The following is a 22,132-nucleotide window of genomic DNA, read 5'->3' as shown; positions in this document are numbered from 1 at the left end:
CAAAATTTTGGCAAACTGTTTACTGTGGTACTTGAACTGTAATTAATCTATGGTGTGTAGCTAACTGCATTTTGGGAGATAGACCTGGAATTGCATGTTTTTAGAGAAAAATATCTAGCCTGTTTTTTAATGAATTAAACAAGCCTAAATACAAAACTGTGGGTTAAACCTATTAACCTTTGAGTAGTACATAAGACACTTTGCAAACAGAGGCCAAATGTCACTAGTATTTCCTAAGAGTTTACTTACCTATGTATATTGGAATGTGTTAGAAGATAAATACAGAAGAGCTGTGGAATTGGCATCAATTGAGGCTATACAGAAGGTACTGAGGATATAGATGAGAGAAGCCAATGGAGAACAATACAGCATTTTTTTCACAGATGAGATGCCAAATACTGTAAAAATTATGCAAATTTACAGACATGTTAGGGGCTTCTGTTTAAACTGCCTCAATCCTGTAAATCATCAACTACAGCTGTATGGCTTTTCTTATTAAATAGGATCTTGAATTGCTCTTTTTTTTTTTCTTGTTCTTTGCTAGTTTGCTGGATCAGATTCCAGAAATGTTTGCAGACACGAGAGAAACAGAAACTGTTTTTGCACCTGTGATTCAAGCGGGGCTGGAGGCGCTGAAGGTTAGTAAAGGCATTTTTATGACAAATTGTTTTCAGCCAAGTACTCTGAAATTGATATTCTGCTAACACATGCTAATAAGACAATTCTAAAGATTTTGTAAGCTCCTTGTAGTAGATGCACTACATGTAGGGAGTACTTGGCTCATTCTTGAAGTGCATGAACCTTCTGTTTTGTGCAGCTATCTATATGTTCTTTACCCAATTCTTTTTTAACTAATTTTTTTCGAAGTGCAAGAACATGGCGTACTCTCAGTTGTCTGTGTGGGTTTTGCTTTAAACAGTTCACAGAGCCCTGTGGGGGAAAAAAAAAGCCCTCCAGCATAAAAAAACAGGTGCTGAAGCCTCATGGAGGTGTTCGGTATTGTGGTGTCTTTTTAATCCTGTACTCTGGTAGAATCTTAAATAAAAGGAGAGCATGTCATCTGTTGAAGTTGCCTGCAACAATGTGCTAACCAAGCAAACTTTTCCTGAAGTTCTTTCATTCTAGTACTTTATCCAGACATAATTACAGGCATGGTTTAACGCTGATTTGTATCTACTGATCAAATTGATTGCCTGTATGACCTCACCCTAAACTGGTGACACAGCTCTGTTTGTCACATTGGTCAGCGAATCATTTTAGTTGGAAGAGACTTTTATGATACGCCCAGCCTTTAACTCAGTACTGCTAAGTCCTCCACTAAGCCATGTTCCTAAGTGACACTTCTACACATCTTTTAAATACCTCCAGGGATGTGAACTCCACCACTTCCCTGGGCAGCCTGGTCCAGAGCTTGACAACCATTTCCATGAAGAAGTTATTCCAAATATCTAATCTAAAACACCCCTACTGCAACTTGAAGCCATTTCCTCTTGTCCTCTCTCATATTACATGGGAGAAGAGGCTGACTCCTACCTGACTACAGTCTCCTTTCAGGTGGTTGTAGAGAGCAAGAAGATCTCCCCTGAGCCTCCCTTTTGTCCAGGCTGGACAATCTGAGTTCTCTCACTCACTCCTCAAGCAAGAATTGTGCTCCAGACCCTTAACCAGCTCCATAGCCCTTCTCTGAGTATGCCGCAGCGTCTCAGTGTCCTTGTAATGAAGGGCACAAAATGTCAAGGTGTAGCCTCACCAGTGCTGAGTACAGGAGGAATGATCCTTCAAAGTTTCTCTTAAACTCAATTTTTGTTACAATTGTTCAATCGAGAAATAGTAAAAGTTGCTAATTGACTTTTTACATACTGCATGTGTCAGAGAAAATAACCTATTAAACATAAGCTAGTGTTGGCATAGAGTGTTGATTTAAAATTACTCATTTGTTGAAGCTCAGATTACAAAATTCTTTGCCATTTCTGTGACTTTTTTCCACAAATCCAGTAACTGAAAATCAGGGAAGAAGACAATGCAACGTGTTTGCACAAATCCTTTTGTATCTGGGTCCTACTTACTCTGTCTCCTTGGAGAAAGGCCTTTTCTCCTGCTGTGGAATTAGCACAAATCCAGTAGAACTCAAACTTGCTCTTCTGTAACTGACCAGTAATTTGTGCTCCCTCTGTTGGCCACCAGTCACATAACCAAGTGACAGCCTGGGTGTCTGGTAGAATCACCCTGACATTAAAAGTGATGAGGTTGCTTGAGTGTTTGTTCTTGAATCACAGCTTCCCTTATAATTTTTGTAAATGTTTCTGACCTCTGTTATTGCACTCACTTTCCTGCAGGCAGCTGAGTGTGCTGGCAAGCTCTTCATTTTCCACACCTCTCTGCCCATCGCAGAGGCTCCAGGGAAGTTAAAGAACAGGGATGATAGGAAACTGATCAACACAGATAAGGAGAAGGTAATAATGGTTTGCATAATCTTTACATAAGTGTGTATATTATGCTTTTTATGGAATAAAATAACTGAAACAGCATTTTAAAAATTACAAGGATAGCACATACTGTAACTGTCCCAGCTAATATCTTGTAACATTCCACTTTTATCTTCCATTCCCAAGCAGGGCTATGGAGACTTGACATCATAAGGACAGCTCTAGTCTGAGAACAAGAAGAGTTAGCTCTAGACTATTACACAGGGTAAAATACCAAAATCTGGGTTAAAGTAAATGTGCTGAATTTACAATTAAAGCAAAATGTGTAGTAATTTCCATAATAATTAACAGTTCTTCAAAGGCAGAGTCAGGGAGAACTTAGATTATTCTACTTTCCCTGAAGAAAGACATAAAGTATAAGAGTATTGACTGGGATTATAAACTGTATGTCACTTTCCTTTTCCTGGACAAACTTCTGAGGTCATCTCTGATTTCCTTTCTTAGACTTTGTTTCAACCACAAACAAGCTTTTACAACAACTTAGCCAAGGACTGTGTGGCCCAGGGCTGCTGCGTGGATCTGTTCCTGTTTCCAAACCAGTATTTGGATGTGGCCACGCTGGGTGTGGTGCCTTACCAGACAGGAGGCTCCATTTATAAGTATGCGTATTTCCAGGTAGGAGTGACATTGACTCAGGCTGATGTCTGATCCAAGTAAGAGCTATTGTTTAACTGAGAGTCATTTTGTTTCATAGTGGGAACCATAGTGAGGAAATACTTATTTGGAAGTAAATGGCTACTTACATTTCAAGATAATCAGCCAAATTATTTGGTAGCTTTGTGTCTTTATACAAACATCTCTGTTAATAGCAAAACCCAACAAGAAGATCTGGGCTGTTACTTCTTAGCACAATGTTTTATTAGCAGGCCACTGAGCCTGATATCAGTGACTTTTAAAGTAAGACCACAGGAGGTAGTATCTGGTTTTAAATTACTTTATGGTTTATGAAGCTGGTCTGATTTATGAAGGTGTGGAACTTCAATTACTGCTTGCCTTCCAGCTGGAGACAGACCAGTACAGATTCCTGAATGACTTGAGAAGGGATGTCCAGAAAGAAGTGGGATTTGACGCCGTAATGAGAGTGCGCACAAGCACAGGTGGGTGCTAGCATGGAGGAATCTTAATAAATTGACCACTTCAAGCATGTCTCATGGTAAGAAAGAAATCTTCCTGTAATTTAAAACTCATGGTGACTAGGCTATCCCAAAAGCTCTGCTAAAGCTTTGGAATTCTAAGACTTTTGTTGAGACTGCAAAGATCTCTGCTGAAATCTGTCAGGACAACTTGATGTCAGGGTCAAAAGGCTGGCTAGCTTGGTATTCTGTTGAAAATGGTGGTTCACGTTGGGTTTTTCCCTCTTTTAGGAATTAGAGCAACGGACTTTTTTGGAGCTTTCTATATGAGCAACACAACTGATGTAGAGATGGCAGGTCTGGACTGTGATAAAACAATAACAGTGGAATTCAAGCATGATGATAAATTGAGTGAAGATAGTGGTGCACTGCTTCAGGTGAGGGGGGAGGCTTTGTAGAAGAAGTGAGTTGGCAATTGAACTGAATTATTAGACACTTCTTCAAGGAATTTTTTGTTCTTTCTTTCTGCATCTTACCATACCCTTCCAGCATACTTGTTCTGAGGGTGACCTAGACTGCTTCAAACCACAGTCCTGTTTTATAAGACCAAGTCCCTTAATACGGCTGCTAAAATTGCTGCTTGTTACCTTTCGTTGACCCTGATTCTTAGCATGTTCTTCTAGCTTGTTGTCCAAGTCTTTTACATAGTTACCTTATTTGTTTTTGCATCTGAGTCCTAGCTTTTAATAAAGTATATTCTAACCCCTGCCCTTCTTATTGTAGCAGGATCTCATTTCTGTGTCTCCTGGCGTTTTTGTCTCCTGCAGTGTGCTCTGCTGTATACAAGTTGTGCAGGACAGCGACGACTCCGCATTCACAATCTCTCCTTAAACTGCTGCACGCAGCTTGCTGACCTCTATCGGAACTGTGAGACTGACACCCTCATCAACTACTTGGCTAAGTATGGTAAGGATAAATATGGAAACAAGAAATCTAGCCTTTAACTACTGCTAAAATGCCTGTTTTGTCACCCAATGTCACCTGTCTATTCCTCCTGCTTCAAATGTCAGGTGGCAGTTCTGATACTTCAGTCAGTTATGGGAAAGAGCATAAAGCTGTGATGATTGTATTGCTGCTTAGGACAAGAGGTACAGATGGAGGGTGTAGGCTTATTCTTCATACTAATTATTTTCCAAATGTTTTTAATAACAGTTTGTATTGCCAGCTGTCTGAATTTATCCTTGTATTTATTTTTGGGCTGTTCTAGTTCATTCCTTAACTGTAGCAGAATTTTGCTTTCACAATAGGAAATGGTGGCCATTGTTCATAGATACTGAGTTAAATGTCATACACTTACTCACTGTACCCTATTTACCCTTTCTAGCTTGCAGTAAAAGCCTAGAAATCCAACAGAGATTGAGAGTTGTGTATGTTTATTGCCATTAAAATGAAGGGAATTGTCAATTTTCAGACCATTAATGGAAGATGGCCAGTCTATAAAAGGAGTTTTTATAGAACCCCATACTTTCAATTATCATAAGTATATTTTAAGTTCATAGGAGATAGACAGTTCAAGATTATGTAATAAAAGGGAGTAAATGAGCTTCTTCAAGTTTTCATTTGGAATATATCATCATTTTCCTATAAGTTGGAAGCAGGAAGAATAAAGGCTTCCATAAACAATAGTTGTTTAGATTTCCTTTGTGGAAGTAGTGGTGGGGTTTTGCTGTTCTTGAGCAGTCACTTGACAGCAGTCCATCTCTTTGCTCTCTCTGTGCAGCATATCGTGGAGTCCTGAGTAGTCCAGTGAAGACTGTACGAGATGCACTGATCAACCAGTGTGCCCAGATCCTAGCCTGCTATCGAAAGAACTGTGCTAGTCCCTCTTCTGCTGGCCAGGTAAACTCCAGTGCTTTTACTTGAATCCCAGTCTTGGACGTTAAAAAGTGATGACAGCTTCTTCTTTCTTAGCCTGCTCAAAAAAAGTCAATTTCTTTCCTCAGCAGAAATTTGCAAAGAGGAGACTCAGGAAACTGGCTACACTACTACAAGTAAAACTATAGTTGAGAATGGCTTCTTGGACATCTGTCTGGAGCTCAGGGAGCACTGCCTGCCTCAGGGAACTGTTTTATGTTTCTTTTGCAGTCCTTGATATAAGTGGACTATCAGCTTTCACTCCTCATGGCTGTACCACACTTGTTGGTTCATGCAAGTCTCGTTTTGTCAAACATAAGCTCATTCGGCAAGACAACTGACCAGCTTCTGTCTGCTTGTGACTTTTAGCTCATCCTCCCCGAATGCATGAAGCTGCTTCCTGTGTACTTGAACTGTGTGTTGAAGAGTGACGTTCTTCAGCCTGGCCCAGAGGTCACAACGGATGACCGTGCCTACATCCGTCAGTTAGTGACATCCATGGACGTGGCTGAAACAAATGTTTTCTTTTATCCCAGGCTTTTGCCCCTGGTGAGTAATTCAAAATCTGCTTAGCACTTGAGGCTTGCTGTTGTCTCACTGACTTATCTTAAGGACTGGCATTTATATTTTAGCGAGGGAAAGTGATTTGAGAAGTATTTGGGGATCTGCCATCTGTTGTGATATTTAATTTAATTTTGTTCAGCATTACTGCACCTTGTGAATTTCTTGGAGGATACTTTTTTCCTGAGCTGTAAGCATATGATTACTGACAAAGAAGACACTTTTGACCCTTTCATAGTCTTTTAAAAAAGTCCTAAGGCTTACAAGTTTGTGTAATAATTCTCATTATTGCAAGGTAACTCCACATACTGTTCTGACTTTTTATTACCATAGTTGCTGGAATAACACTAAAAACTAGTTACATTCCTACTCCAGGAGGTGATACTTGAACTTGAGTCTTTCCAGAGAAGCCTTGTGTTCTCTTTTGCTGACCAAGACTCTCTGAACTGCTTCTGTGTCACTTTGAGTAAGAAAACTAAGGAAAATGCTACTTCAGTCAGAATTATTGCAGTCTTGAGAGTCATAGAAATGATAAAATCATTGGTGTCTTCATGGCAGAAATTTTCAAGACTTCCTAAAATGTTCTTTTTTTATAACTTCTATTTTACTTTAATTTTTATTTCCCTGTAAAACAGACCAAAGCAGATGTTGACAGTGATTCCTTGCCAGCAGCCATTCGGAACTCCGAGGAGCGTCTCTCCAAGGGTGACATCTACCTGCTGGAGAATGGGCTGAACATCTTTGTGTGGGTGGGAGTCAATGTGCAGCAAGGCCTCATCCAGAACCTCTTTGGAGTGTCATCCTTCAGTCAAATTAGCAATGCCTTGGTGAGCTGGATGTTAGTGTGGGAGCTAGAGTCGGTGATAGTCACCCAGAACTTAAAACAATGAGAAAGCCAGTAGAAAAAATAGCATTTCATTTTCATTAATTGAAATGAGAGAAGAACAGATGTGTGAAACTAGCGGAAATGTTGATAGTCTGGGCATGTCAGGCATGCTTTTGCCTAGGTGTATTTGCCAAGTCATATCATTAACAGTGAAGAGAACAGTTGATATCTAAATGGAATAAATAATTGGCGTCTAATTCTTAGAAGAGAACTTAACATGAAATCAGTAGTCGAAGTCAAAGAGATTGTATGCTAATGGGGGTAGATACTTCTCTACCCTTTTATAGTATGCCAAAACTGCTGGCTTTTGTTTAACATCGCTCTACTTCCCAAGACTAATGGGGATTGGATATCTTTCATTCCAGAGTACCCTGCCAGTCCTGGAAAACCCCTTTTCAAAGAAAGTGCGATCTATTGTTGATATGCTTCAAGGGCAGAGATCCCGCTACATGAAGGTAAAAATGTCTCCCATTTACAGCTTTAAATCCCCTTCCCTCTTAGTAGAGTCAAGTGATGCCTGGTAATGCTGCAGTCTTGAACTTATTCTTCTCAATCTCATAAATGTTATTCAAAGTTTTCAAGAATCTGAAAACAAATTTCACTAGTTTTGGAGTTTTGTGCTTACTGTAGTTCTAAAACTCCCTTTTTTCAGACCTGTTACAATACACTACTATATGAACGACATATATGGTATTTTCCTTCAGTTTAGAAAGAATTGAGGCTTAACCCCGCTGAGTTACAGAAGTCAAAGCACATAAGCCATATATGCTATGATTCTTGGTGGCTATCTTTGGAGTTTTGAGCATTTAGCTTTTTGCTCTATTTTCCCCATGAAGATTAATTCTAATAGCTACTTACTGTTGGTTTTGCTCTTGTTTTGTTTGGTTTCTTCTAGTTGATAATTGTGAAGCAAGAAGATAAGCTGGAAATGCTGTTCAAGCACTTTCTAGTGGAGGACAAGAGCCTGAGTGGGGGGGCTTCATATGTGGACTTCCTGTGTCACATGCACAAGGAGATTCGGCAGCTACTGAGCTAGAGGAGTGAGTGGTGCTAGAACTCAGCAGTGACATTTCAGTCTCTACTAATGACCTGATCAGAAGGTCCAGCGCCCTCAAAAAGGACAACATAGAAATCTGTACAATTCCATAATTTTTAATACACATTGCATTAGCAGAAATCCTTTCAACCTTTCCCAATCCCATATGAGAGATGAAATATTTTCCTGGTGAGGGCTAAAAAAAAAAAGGCCTTTGATACCAGGTCTTTTATTTGCATCTAAATCGTTTCCTGTGCTTGGCAGGAGTTCACCCCCCACCCCATGCTCGCTAATCCTGTTGTAATGAATGTAGGGTTTTTTTCAGTTCACTGTACATGATTCAACATTGGGTGAAAAAGCGATAACTCTTCAAAACTTCTGGTAGCTGCTGTGCATTTGTGTGGGTGTGTGTGCATGCTCCAAGTGTGAAGAGGATGCACAGGTGGAGGGGCAAGAGGCAGGTCAGGTGATGGGAGCTGGAGCAGCCAAACATTTTGTGTCTCCTTCAAAGAGGGAAACATGATCTGTCAGAGCACAGATGTATCATGTGGCTGTCCAAACCAGAAAGCCATGAAACATGAAATGAGTGGTAAGCCAGGAGGTAGCAGGGCAAACTTCTCTCCACAATCTTCCCCGTACTATAAGTTGCTGTGCAGAACTGTAATGGAGTAATCAGTAGTTAAGTGGGCAAAAATCAACAGCTTCTGAACAGTGTAGGGGTAGAGACGGTACTTCCTGTTGACGTGTGTGGTGACTCCTTTCCATCTCATTGCAAGGCTCTGTATTGTCCTACTCAATCCATGTTCCATGACCTCTCCTGCAGAGTTTACGTGTCTGTCAGATGGTGGTGGGAACAAAAGCTTCTTAACCTTAAGCAGAAAATACCTTTAACAAGGTGACGAGGGACTATGTAAGAACTGAATGATAAGGAAGTGGCCGTTTTCAACCATATTTTTGTGAATCATAGCCAACAAGCAGGAATTTTATTTATACTGACATGAATTTGAGATTGCTTTGTACCCTGGAACACAAGGAAGGGGATACAAAACCTTAAGATTTAGACTGTACTGTATTAGGTATTGCAAGTACCTGATTTTGGCTATTGACAGCACTTGGGCCATAGCAAAGAGTTTCATTACTGGATGTTTATACCCTCCACATTCTGTCTACTGATCAGCTTGCACAAAACCTTTTATAAGCCTGTTTGTTAAACTAAAATACCTCAGACAGATTAATCTATCCACTTTGGCTGCTCTGCTGCTCCATTTTGCAAGGGTGGATGAGAAGACTCCTGTGAAGAGGGAGCTAGTGTAATCAAATTCAGAATTCTAAGGGCTTTGTTTATTCACTTTTGAAAGGGGGCTTGTACAGTTTAACTTGAACACTTAACAGGTGTTCTTCCAGTACCTAGGAGTTTAAGCCACCAATAGCACTAAAAGTGAAAGGAAGAATGTGGATGGATTATAGAACACATTATCTGGGCTTGCTATTTCATAGGAAAGTCCTTGTTAAGATCAGAAAAATATCTGGCTGTGGTTTTAGTTCCATATCCTGTAGCATGTATATAAATCCATTTTTGTTCTAATGCTGCTAGTTTGTCTTCCCTCCCATCACTACACAGAAAGGGGAACATGAAAATTGTAATGTAGAAACTCTTTCAAGATGTAGTTGACAGAACTTTCAGCGGTTTTGTATGAATGTGGCTGACTTTTTACTCCATGTACTGCCTCCATCCAAATAATCTAGAGGATTTTTAATCAGAGGGGAAAAAAAGAACTTCCCAGGAATATAATGCACAGCAACCACAGACTTCCACAAATACTAATTTCTAGTATTAATATTGGGGGGTGTGGGGATGGAAATGAAATCATGAATGAACCTTTCATTTTCTTCACTTGTTTTTCCAATGCATCTTTTAATTTGTAAAGAAATAAAAATATATTAAGATGTATTTTATGTCATTGTTAGTAAATAAACACTGCTTATTTTTCCAAACCCTGTATTTTGCGGGAGGGGGGGAAATGGGAAGGGCTGAAGTCTAGCTCATTGATCCTTTACAATCCAATCTTCTACTAACCAAGTTCAGTCTTTCTTTTGTTGTTGTTGTTGTTATTCGCACTGAATGATAAGAAATTCAACAAGAGTCAACAGACAAAAGGTACTATTTAATCTCAGTGTTCCTTTATTTAGGTGATTGGTTTTTGACTTTCTGCCCTGTCTGAACTTCCACTTCACAAAGAAATTCCCTTTTTTGCTGACACAGCTTGAGTCATTGACTGGGTGGGGTTGGTTTTTTTTGGTCTACTTAGGCAAATATTGCCCTTACCTTGTGATAATGTCAAGTTAATGACTTCAGCAGTGTTAAAAGAGCTCATATTTCAGAGTTAAGGGTATCTGAATGAATTGGTTGGGGGGGGGGGGTTGTTTGGTTGGGGGTTTTTTGGGGGTTTTTTTGGGGTTGGGTTGTGGTTTTTTTGCTGGGAGTGTTGCTAATTGCGAAAATAAAGTTCAGAGTGAACTGGCAGTGTTACCTTGACTGTACCCATGAATATTGCTGTTGTACAGTTTGCTGGTAGCCTTATAACAAATCTGTATGAAAGCACAAGACAATCATTGCTAAATATCCAGTAATACTAAATTTGTTGTTGAATATTTTTGAGATTCCTCTGCTATAGCATGTACATTATGTCCAGAATCTGCCACAGAACTGGTGTGATAATGATGGGCTTTGTACATTAATCGCGTGGAGTAAATTGTGCAGCACATTCTGATGCTTGTGGATATTGCCATGGAGAGCCCATGTTTGTTACCTTCTCGCCGAGCCCAGGTGGAGAACACTGTAGTGCAGCTGGAGCAGCCCCAAGCAGTGTCTACACCTAACTTTTCAAAGGAAAGGAAAACTATTCCATCTTCACCTTTTTTTAAACACAGCTGAAAATACTTTGCCTTGTGTCCATACTAACTAATGTCCTGTATTATAACTGATAATTCATAAATATTATATGGTCTCTTAAGAAGTTAATGTGAAGCTTTTAGCAATTGTGTAAATGAGCAACTGAGTGGTAATTCCAGAATATGTCTGTTGGATTTACACAGTGTAGCGCAAACCACTTTCCCATTCAGAGAGTATTTTAATACTGTAGGAATTATTCAAGGTTTGTACAGAAAAGCAGCTTTCAAGGGAGCTTTAAAATTACCTGTAGGTATTAAAAAAAAAAACCACCAAAAACAAAAAACCCCAAATAGAAGGTTTCTGTTAGTAAAAGGTGTTTTCTGTTCCTTCCCCTTATGGTATCCAGCAGGAGCTTAGCTGGGGCCTCTTGTGACAGCTGACCGCTTGCTTGGTCCGGGAGCCCTGTCTCTGCAGGTGCGTTCAATCGCAGCATGCTGTGCCTTCGGGGAGCAGCTCGGCTTTACCGCTGCCAGCTGCAGCTACTGCGGGGGCCGCTGTTAGCGCAGAGGGAGGCAGGAGCGGTAGAGGCAGAGAGGCTTAGAGCAGCTTCAGCCATTGTACCGTGGGTTTGGGAGGGAGCTGCGACTCGGTCACCGCGTCGGGCCGCTGCAGCAAGGCTGCCGCAGCCGCCAGAGCAGGGTACGCGTCGCTGCCCCTCCGAGCGGCTTCCAAGGCGCCTTGACAGTCCGAGCTGAGCGGGGCGGGGAAGGCGGTGCCGCTCCCGCCCCTCCCCGCCCCGTGACGGCACCACCGGGGGCGGGCTCAGCGCCGCTTCCTGAGGCGGCGGGGCGAGCCCGCGGCGGGGCCCGGGGCTGGCGGGCCGGGCATGGGGGTCGCCGGGCCGGGGTGGGGGCCCGCGAGCCTGTGGGTGACGCTGGCGCTGGCCTGGAGCGCGGGAGTGGCTCTGGCCGCGGAGGAGCCGGCCGAGCCGTGCGGGGCGGATGGGTGGGCGCAGGACGCCGTCCCGCCGGGCGCGGCCTTCGTCGCCGCCGCGTCGTACCGAGGGCCCGGCAACAACGACACGCGGAGCAACAAGGCGCTGCCCATCCTGCTGTGGTGGAGCGGGAGCCTCTTCCCGCACTTCCCCGGCGACACGGAGCGCATCGACTGCCCCCGCGGCTCCTGCCTCGTCACCCGGAGCCGGCGGGTGGCCCGGCACCGCCGCACCAAGGCGCTCATCTTCTACGGCACCGACTTCAGGGCGTACGAGGCGCCGCTGCCCCGCCTGCCCCACCAGACCTGGGCGCTCTTCCACGAGGAGTCCCCCATGAACAACTACGTGCTCTCGCACTCGCCCGGCATCCGGCTCTTCAACTACACGGCCACCTTCCGCCGGGAGTCCGACTACCCGCTCACGCTGCAGTGGCTGCCCGGCACCGCGTACCTGCGGGCCCCGGCCGTGCCCCTGGCCGAGAAGGACGCGTGGCGGCGGAAGGGCTACGGCCCCGTGCTGTACATGCAGTCCCACTGCGACGTGCCCTCGGACAGGGACCGCTACGTGCGGGAGCTCATGAAGTACATCCAGGTAGGTGGGCCGAGTGCACGGGGAAGCTGTGGCGTGGGGCTGCTGTCGGAGCTGGGAACACCTGGCTGCTCCCCTCTACCGCCTCGTTTTAATGGGGTTTGTTTGTCCTTGTTTTTAGCCAAGACACGAATCATAACGGGATGCATGCTGACTACAAGCTGGACAGAAAAACTAGTTGTATTCCTTCCCAAAGCGTGATCTAGACTACACCGCATGTCAGTAGGTAGGCCTGATGCAGATGTTAGATGTGGAATTGGCCGCACTCGGGATCAGTCACAAGCTGGGCAAAGCCTGAATAAGTTCGGTCTTGTGGATCAAGTGCTAGGAGTTGCTGAAATCTCTGGATTTTGAAGGTAGCATACAGGAAGGCTGTCCCTTTACAAGCCTCGCTCCCGTTTGAAAGTACAGGAGTGAAGTTAATAAGCAGGTTGCTCTGTTGTGAGCATCTGCTCCTTACCTGTGTCGTGGTAGGACCATGTTGTTTCTGTGATGGCTTGTACTGGTATGGTACAGCTGATGGTGAGTAGCTTCAGAAAGTAAAATAATGTTTCTTCCAAGCAGGAAAAAAGCATACTGTATTTTTTCTCTTAAAAAGTGTGAAGGGTATTAGATTGATTTTTTGAAAAAATCTGTTTTTAGACTTTGCCTAAAGTCTAAAAACTTTTTTTCTAGTGGCTTCTATCGGTCATGATTCAGTTATTGTGTAAGGTCATCATGTACTGAGTAGTGAAGTAAAGGCAAAAGAATTTAAAAAATATTACTGTCTTCTCAAAGTATGGCGCAGGTTCCAGCTCAGGCATGTTGTCTTGGATTTTTAGACAGTATTCTTTTAGCTCCCTCTATCAATTTTTCTCAGTCTAACAAACGGAAAAATTCTGTCAGCTTGCTGAGACTGGCTGGAACTCTGTGTGACAACTGTTTGGAGAAGCACTATGTCACTTAAGTAGAAAGAGAATGTTTAAATTGACATAAAGTCAAATGCTGTTCTTTACTTGTCAGTTTCTGATTTATCTGGTAATAAATACATTTTTGGGTGGCATCTGCGTGCTCCCCTTGCCCCTCAGTCTGTAGTGTGGTAATGTTGCTTTTGGAACTCGGCAGTTGGTTTTCTCTAAACCTTGTAGAACTTGGACTCTATGAATAGTCTCAAGGGAAAGACCTTAGAGTGAAAATGAAGCTAAATTACTGTAGCTACTAACTGCTCCAAGTTAGGAATTTTGCAAGAACTACAAGGTCTGAAAACAAGTTCCAGGGGAACGAATCACTTTGTAAAGATGCTGTTTGTTATTTTAGGTTGACTCCTATGGTAAATGCCTGCATAACCGTGAGCTCCCCAGTGAGCGACTGAGAGACACTTCTACAGCCACTACAGAAGATTCTGAATTTATGACTTTTATTGCCAGGTACAAGTTCCATCTGGCCTTGGAGAATGCCATATGTGATGACTACATGACAGAGAAGCTGTGGCGTCCCATGCACTTGGGTGCTGTCCCTGTGTACCGAGGCTCCCCAGCTGTGCGGGACTGGATGCCAAACAACCTCTCCATCATTCTTATAGATGATTTTGACAGCCCCCGAGAGCTGGCAAAGTATCTTGATTTCCTGGACAGGAATGGAGAGGAATATTTGAAGTATCTAGAATATAAAAACGCCGGTGGAATCAAAAACCAGTTCTTGCTAGAGAGCTTGGAGAAGCGGGAGTGGGGTGTGAATGACATGACTCTGCCCAATTACCTGAATGGCTTCGAGTGTTTCATCTGTGACAAGGAGAACACCCGGGTCAAAGAGGAGCAAGAACACAAGAAGTCTCATGGAAAAATTCCAGCTCCCAGACCTCATATAGCTCAGTTCAAGCACATGGGATGTCCTATGCCAACCCCCGGGTTTGGAAGTGTTGAAGACCTCGCTGGTGGAGACAGGTAATGTGTCAATATTATGCTTTTTGAAGGGAAAAAAGCTTCAAGTAACAGGAGCTGTATCTTTAATAACGTTTTGTACTTACAGGAGCTCTTGTCACTTCTCCAGTTACATTTTGTATTACGTCTTGTGGGTGGTGTAGGGGGTCCTGCTAATGCTGTGTAACGCTGAGGCTGAACAAGAGGCTTGCACAGTGGTGCTAGCAGTTAAAGTGGAGTGTGACACTCAGAATATTCTGTTAAAATGCTCTGTTACCTCAGGCAGTGGGGTTATCCTTTGTCTATCTTAGCCTCTCTGCTTGAGGGAGGGATGTTTTTCAGTACGGTGATGGTAAAATGCTTGGCAGCCCTCAGGCAAAAGCAGCTCTGTACCTCCTTACAAAGTACTGCATTACGATGGGGCTGGCAATGTTCACTGCAGGCCTGGTTGACTCTTGTAGACGTCGGAGCAGAAATTAGGCTCACCCAGAATACAAGACTTAATGCTGTTTTGTTCGACAGAACTCTGGCTGTGTTCAAGGATGCCATCCCCCTTATTTAGGAGAGAGAATAGACTGAGCAGCTTCTTGTACCTTGTTTTCTGTTGGTTGACTGATTTACTGGAGCTGTTTTATGGTAATGCCTTTTCTCAGTCTCGGTAGCAAAATGACTTTTCTTTGTAGTGTGCTATGCAGCACCCTAGTCTATAGAGTTCATAGGAGGTCAAACCCCATAGGTTTTCTGTTTGAGCATCAGGTGGCAGTAGAGAAGTACCTGTGGAGGCACACACAGTTGCTGCCAGTGCCACCTGCAGGCTCAGGTGCTTCCATCATTCTTCACAGAGGTCATCAGCAGGGAGTTTTGAACAGCTGGTCCATAATTTAAGCTACAGTTTGATCCCAGGGAAGTTTCCGTGTCTCACTGTTACTCTCCCCATGTGTAGGCATGAGCTGTGTCTGGAAGAATTGTTCAGGGGAAGGTTTACATTCACTGCTATATACTTTATAAAGATACGTGCCCATAATTCCCAAGGCATGGTCATGGCCATCTCCTGTGAAATACGGTAGTTTCTATCTGATAAGCATCTAAGCTTTACCCATTTTTATTTGCAAAATGGAACATGACTACTTATAATTCTAACTGGTGTAACAATAGCATAAAATTGCCATTGAAACATTAGCTAAGCATGCCCATATTTTTGTCTGAGTTTGACAGTAATGTTGTTTAACAGTGTGATCAATTTAGATGAATGCCTACTGAGCCAGTCTATGGAGTGTTTTGTTAGTTTAGAAAAACATTATTGTGGAAAAATGGCACAGATCTAGTGTGCATACAAGTGATTGACTATATGCAACATGCATATAGGTCTGACTATAAACACACACTGTGACTTGTGGTTCTGGAGCCTTCTGAACTCAGAGGACAACAGAGGAGTTTATGTTAGAGCATATACCCAATTACAGTAGGGTTACACTACACATTTGCATGCTCTGTAACCCTTATTCCCAGTTGTAATTTGCTTTTAGGGTTGATAGATATGCTGAATTGTCAGAATGCTGCTGCAATCAGGATCTTTTTCTGTGTAGGTATATGTAGCTGGAGCACTATTACACCTTTAGCTGTATGTGTGGGGATGTGGTTTCTCAATCCTTATGCTTGCAGTTTCACTTGTATTTGGACTGCTGGGTTTCACACCCAAGTAAGCTTAAGAAAAAAAGCTGTAGACCAAACAGTTGTATGTGTCAGGTTGTGGTCAGTCACTACAATCTACTCTCAAAATAATACAAGTACTCTGTGATAGATTTTATTTTAATATAATTTTTTATTCTCTACAATTCGTAATTTAGTCTGTGTGGTTAACATGATAGTGATAGTATATGCTGATACTTCTAGAATGTTGTAAAGCTAACAGTGAACTTACATTTGCTACAGAGAATTTTCAAAGCATATTTCATTAAATGACTTGGAGCACAGTGGCACACTAACAACATGCTTTGTTATGACCATCTCTGGGCCTGTTTTCATCTTAAGGGAAAGAAAAATATGGTTTCAGTGCTATTACAGCTGCAGACTAATTTGGTTTTTTAAATTGTTTTTGATGGTGTCTCTTTTTTTGTTTCAGCTGGAAAGAAATGTGGCTGCAGGATTATTGGCAAAGCCTTGATCAGGGTGAGGCCCTCACTGCTATGATTCATCGCAATGAGTCTCATCAGGGAAGATTTTGGGACTACATGCATGAGATTTTTCTGAAGAGAACAAGGCAACACTGACCCATCTTTGTAAGAGCTTGATTTGAAAATTGCATTGAAAGTTGAGACTTTGAATTCTTACTCGCTTCAAATGTTTGCCTTGAAAAAACAAAACCAAAAAAACTCTCACAGAGACAATTTTTTTCTGGTGCACGAAGTGAGTAAGTTTCTGTTATGATTGGATTTCAGCAGTGGAAATGTTAGTAACTGCTTTGGCTTGAGTTTCAGCTCTGTGCTGTGAAGCCACTCCTGGCTTGCAGGTGTCAACATGTGGGGCAAAAGAGGAATTTACTCTCCTTTTGCATTTACTATACTTATATTGTGTCTTACATGACTTCAGGCTCTTGCTCAAGTGCCCTAAGTTATTTCAGGGATTTTTTAAGGCTTCAGAATATTAGTTGTTTTTTAAAGTATTTTATCAATCACATATTCTCTTCATTAAGATGTACTTTTAGTTGCAATTAACAAATGGCTTTTCCAGTGAAGGAATTACAAAAGACACATCTGTGAAGAGCAATTGTGCCTTATGAAATTGCTGCAATAAAGTCTCTTCTCCCCAAGTAACATGCCTCAAATACTCCTCCTTTTCAAGCTAACTGAATAACTATGGGGAGGTCACTTAACTCTCTGCCTAATTATCCTATTTTGATGACTTAGAAGATCATGTGTACAATGGGATGGGAGAACAAATTATTTAAGTTGCAACTTTCAACCAAGTACTTCACACCGGAAAGTGTATTACCTAGTATTGTGTAGAACAAAATAAAATTCTGTGCTTTGGTTCTTTTAAGTTTCCATCAAATCTGAAATCTGTAATCTCAACTTACTGTTATCTCCTTAGTGCTAGCAATTCAGAGGCCTTGGATTTTTTCCTTTTGAGTATGTGCAGCTTTCTGCAAAGACAAATACATTTTCAAAATGGTGCCTTTCCAGTGGTCCCTGCAGCTTGGATACAAGTCTTGAAGTCTTTGTATGCTGAAATGGGTGATCAGAGCCAGGTGCACTGAGATGGTATTGTGTCTCTACCAACCTTAACACATTGGGATCCTGGTCTGTGACCAGAATTCCTGAGTGACAGCATGTGGATAGATCTTCCTTGCTGCATAGCCTGTATTGCTTACAAGTATAAATAAACTCCACTGTTCCCTGCCGTAGTGGGTATCTTTCTGAAATAATTGATCTTGCAGTGGAGGGAAACTAATTAATTCAGGGTCACAGGTTTAAATGCAGAGGCAAATATGGCCACACTTCAGTGATGTCTCTGATGGTATTACGCTATTTTCTTTCTCTATTTCCCCTCCTTCAGAAGTTAACTACTGACTAAAGAGCCAGAGTTTATCTGTGCTTAAGACAGTTTGTTGGCAATGAAAGTCTACAGTCTGTTGTGTAATTTGATTTTGTAAGGCAGTTTATGCATCGCTATGGGAAGTCTGACATCTGTCAGTAAAAGTTAGGAACAGCAGTGACTCTACATTCTCTCCCTAATTACATCACTGTCTATTGCTTAGTGCTGTATGGTTCACTTAATATCTTTTTCTTTCCCATCAAATTACCCATGTTAAAATCAGGGCACCTTGACAGCAAAGACTTCAGACCCATGACTATCACTGGATTTTTGTAAATGTAGAAAATGCACAGAGTGTACATGGTTCTCACCTAATTGTTTTTAGGAGAAGAATGGTTTTTTATCTCTCTCCTCTAATAACAGTAACAAGTGTTTCTTCAGCTAAATGCATTTATCAGTTGAAGTTCCTTTTTTCAGTTATTCAGGAGACATGAATACCTAAGAGAATATATCTTAGTTAATTGTTAAACTGGATTACTCAAATCAGATTAAAAATTACAGATGTTATTCAGGATTGAAGAGGCCACTTGCTTGAGAAGTAACATAAGATAAAACAAATTAAGGCTGCTTTAGTTATGAATATTGACTTCTCTTCTACTAAACAAGTTAATGATATTTAGGTAAATTGTTTGAATTAATGCTTTCAGTTAGTTCATTTCATGTTTCTATATAGAAAATAATCAGTCTTCTTTAAGTGCATTCTCTTAATTAGCTCTGTCTCAAAACACTTTCTTATTCAAATGTTTGGTGGACTAGCCAGGAGAAATTGTGATTTTGCTTTTTGGACTAAACATAAAAAATAAGAACCAGGTACTAGCACATGCTACATGTACTATTTTATCCTGTAATTTAAGTAGATTTTTCAGAAGTGCAGCATTTATGATAATTTCCAGGTCTTTAATATAATGTATGTACTGTTGCCAAAATTAGACATGCTACCTTTAGTGCACTGTCCCTACAGGGGTAACAGGAGGAAGTACCAGTATAATCATGTGCATCAGCACCTGCTTAGTCCTTGGAGTGATGTCCAAAGCCCCATTTTGTCTTCCTGCTCAGAAACATGAGCATGTTTCTCACCTAGCAGTAACATTGAATATACAGTGGTACAAGCTGAATAGTAGCTAGCAAAGTAGGTTGAAACTTCTTCCTCGGGGCCCTGTTATGGTTATTAGGTATTTCACAACCAAGGATTCCTTCACCACTATATACTTCCTGTACTCAGTATATTACAATCAACAGCCAACAAGGTTATTTTGTCAGTCCTGCAGAGTTCCTTTGTTGCTTTGCTCTGTGTCTGTACTACAGAAGGCTGTTGGTTTGAGCTTGATGACTGTTGCCAAGCATGAGTATTTCTGATTGTCATCTGTCTTCCTAAAGTGTGTATGGAAAGAGTACAGATCGGAAAGTAACTTGATTACAGATATTCTATGGGTTTTGTCTGGTTTTCAAAGTAAAACTTCCAGTTTGTAGTTGAGTCACAAGTCATTTGATAGCTTTCTTTACTGAGTTTTTAGAGTCTTCCTAGGTTTAACTGTTTTTTACAGTCTTTAAGGTAGTGAACTTCTCAAAAGATAATGAATATTAGCTACCACTCTTGGCTGTGAAGCTCACCCAAGCCTTGTTTCTTTTGTATCTGCAGTGGGTTTTCTGTAGTCATAGATCATACTAGCTTTCATCTCCTCTGTGTCACAATACTTCCATGATTTATAAACCATGTGTCTGTGGCCTCTATTAATATAGTAAATTTATTTCACTTTTTATGGATGGTGTGCAAGAATTAAGGCTGGAATATTTATTCAGTGCATGGTATGACTATTTTGTGTAGCTGCCAGGCAAACTCTGCAGGGACAGGAGAGGTGGGAATCCTGCCCAGCTGGATAAAGAGTTGTGGTTGCAGTTGTGTTCAGTGTTGCTGACCGACCTTCACAGCATCTACTGCTCTGCACAGCAAGGACTACAAAATGTTGAGTAAACATTTTGCCATGGCTTTGCTTTCATTTTCTCCTATTATTTGGAGGAGACAGGAGGAGAAGCTGCCTCTCATACCCTTGAAGAATTTGCAGTTAATTTACTTAATAATGCATTTGAAAGAATTGCTATATAGTGCCAACGCGTGCTGCCAGTTGTAGCCAAAGTGAATTCAATTTACCCTTCTAGTTGTCTTTCTGCTAATGCAAGCATGTGAATGCAGACAAGGAAGAAGGTCACTACAGCATTATTATTTTGGAAAAAATTTCCTGATTTCTGTTCTTGCCTAACTGGATTTCTCACTGCTTTAAATCCAAACCAGCAAGATGGTGGCTGAATGTCATCACTCATATTTGTGACTACTGGAAGGCTACGTGATACTCAGACTGAACATGATAGAGTCAACAGTGCAAGTTCAACAGTTCTTACAGTGCAGGTACCCATATTTATAAAAACCAAGAGTAATAAGGAATTTATGAAAGATACCAAATATTGAGGATATTTACCCGTGTAAACACTTTGGCAGGATCCTGCAGACTAGGGTGAGTGGCTTCACTGCTTGTCATGCATTGTGGCTGTTTACTGTGTGACTGGAGGGAGGCTTTCAAAGCTGTCAGGATAGCTTTATTCACTAGTATTACTGTTCTAAAAATAAATATCTCCTCATTACTGCTCACATGAAACACCAGTAGATTCTATTGATGCTGTGCCTCGGAATTGACTTGACAAGCTAGAATAAATGTATACCCTCTGAGACGTGAGAGACAAGAAACAACTGACTGAAGGTTAGAAATCTAGCAGTCCAAGGCATTGCATTGATTGGGCAAGCCACAGTTCTCATTCTTCTGCCAAAAGTCTGATACCACGTTGCCTATTTTTGCAGTTAGAAGCTGATTATTTTATTTACTGAACTAGTAGTCTGCATTTCCTGTGCTTTAGCAAGGACTGCGATTTGTAGGAAGCATATAACCTCCCTGAAGAATATTGACTTGATACCTAACATGATTTCTAGAACTCAAAAGGAGTTCAGAAAGAGTTGCCTTTTCTTATTTCAGGCACTGTGGTAATTTTCAAACTGAAAGACCTCTGGGTCCTCTCTAATAGTAAGTAGAATGAGATCCAAGCAGCAGTGGGTGTAAATGTTTAGAGGGAAAGGAGAATGAGCTGCTTTCTCTGGAAATGGTCTGCAAAGTGCAGCAGCAGAATCAGCAGAAATGCCCCTCTTGCATTTTGACTGAGGGTAGCTTTAAGTGGTGTGGAAGAACAACTTCTAAAGGACTGGGATCAGGATAAATTGAATTGAAACTCAGCCATCAGGGACATCAGAGTTTTTACAGGCATTGCTATGTTAGACAAGCAGCCATCTGCCTCGCTTACTGTCCTGCCATACACACTCTTCAGCCATAGTTCCAAGAGAGCCACTCCCTTAATCATTAGTTGTCATCTATTTGGTTGTATTTAATTAAGGCTATTGATGGATCTCCAGGCACCTTCTGGGAAGTTGCATTAATTGGAAACATACAGAGTGCCAGGTTCCTTCATTCTGCCTAGAGACCAGAGACCTCTACTGACAGGTTGAAATTAATCAGAGATAAAATCCTTTTAGTGATATGACCAACTGAGCCAAAGACTGTGTCAGGCTTTAACAAACAGTACTTCTCTTTATGGTCCATTGTATCAGAGCTGGCAGTGGGAGATATATGGCCCTGCAGAGGGATTAGGAAGGATAGAGAGGAGTGGAGCTACAGGATTTGTTCCAGAGCTCTGACACCACTAGCATCTTAATTTGTGTGCTGTTAAATACATTTTTTACCGCAGAAAAGACCCATTTAATGTGCAAGTGTCTCAACTAGAGATGGTTCTGGATCTTGGAATGGATCAGAGCAGATGATAATACTTTGTGGCATCTCTGAGCAAACAAGGAGGCACAGGTTATTTGCAGTGGAAATGGGCTGAGTTTCCTAGATACTGGGAATTAGGGATGGCAGCTCAGAACTACTCAGGTTGACAGGAAAATGCAGGGCAGCTGATCTGATTGAGATAGCACAGGGTAAGGGTTGTTGTGGGAGCTGGGATGGGGTGTGACACATCCAGTTGTGAGTGCATGAATATATTGTGCTAATAAGAGCAGTAAATGCTGATACTGTCTAAACACAATAGCTCAGCAGGCAGGCGTTAAGTCTGAACCACCTGGAATCTCAGCAAACTGGTTCGTTTCATTGCTAAAGTGGAAGTGCTTTA

The 22,132-nt window shown here is 41.7% G+C and overlaps 2 protein-coding genes across 8 annotated transcripts in view; both read left to right on the top strand.

Moving 5' to 3' along the window:
* Positions 1-9,951, top strand: part of SEC24C (SEC24 homolog C, COPII coat complex component) — a 37,419-nt gene extending 27,468 nt beyond the window's left edge. For 5 of the 7 annotated variants that reach the window (XM_038140017.1, XM_038140019.1, XM_038140018.1 and 2 more), the window contains 11 exons: positions 545-638; positions 2,337-2,453; positions 2,931-3,101; positions 3,487-3,583; positions 3,851-3,996; positions 4,387-4,525; positions 5,340-5,458; positions 5,843-6,022; positions 6,670-6,861; positions 7,286-7,375; positions 7,816-7,956. In XM_038140017.1, coding sequence (XP_037995945.1) covers positions 545-638; positions 2,337-2,453; positions 2,931-3,101; positions 3,487-3,583; positions 3,851-3,996; positions 4,387-4,525; positions 5,340-5,458; positions 5,843-6,022; positions 6,670-6,861; positions 7,286-7,375; positions 7,816-7,956 — 1,486 coding nt within the window. Of the gene's footprint in view, positions 1-544; positions 639-2,336; positions 2,454-2,930; positions 3,102-3,486; positions 3,584-3,850; positions 3,997-4,386; positions 4,526-5,339; positions 5,459-5,842; positions 6,023-6,669; positions 6,862-7,285; positions 7,376-7,815 lie in introns of all 7 variants that reach the window. The other 2 variants (XM_038140014.1, XM_038140020.1) reach the window with 1 other exon arrangement.
* A 1,703-nt stretch (positions 9,952-11,654) lies between these two features.
* On the top strand, positions 11,655-17,380 carry FUT11 (fucosyltransferase 11). The gene is made up of 3 exons (XM_038140011.1): positions 11,655-12,434; positions 13,728-14,353; positions 16,452-17,380. Exons 1-3 carry the CDS (start codon positions 11,736-11,738, stop codon positions 16,597-16,599), a joined length of 1,473 nt encoding a protein of 490 aa, XP_037995939.1. The 5' UTR covers positions 11,655-11,735; the 3' UTR covers positions 16,600-17,380.
* Positions 17,381-22,132: the final 4,752 nt, after the last annotated feature.

Source organism: Motacilla alba, chromosome 6, assembly GCF_015832195.1.
Source record: "Motacilla alba alba isolate MOTALB_02 chromosome 6, Motacilla_alba_V1.0_pri, whole genome shotgun sequence".
Classification (NCBI taxonomy): Eukaryota; Metazoa; Chordata; class Aves; order Passeriformes; family Motacillidae; genus Motacilla; species Motacilla alba.
The sequence above is the reverse complement of the archived record's forward strand: the minus strand, read 5'-3'. Positions and strand labels throughout refer to the sequence as shown.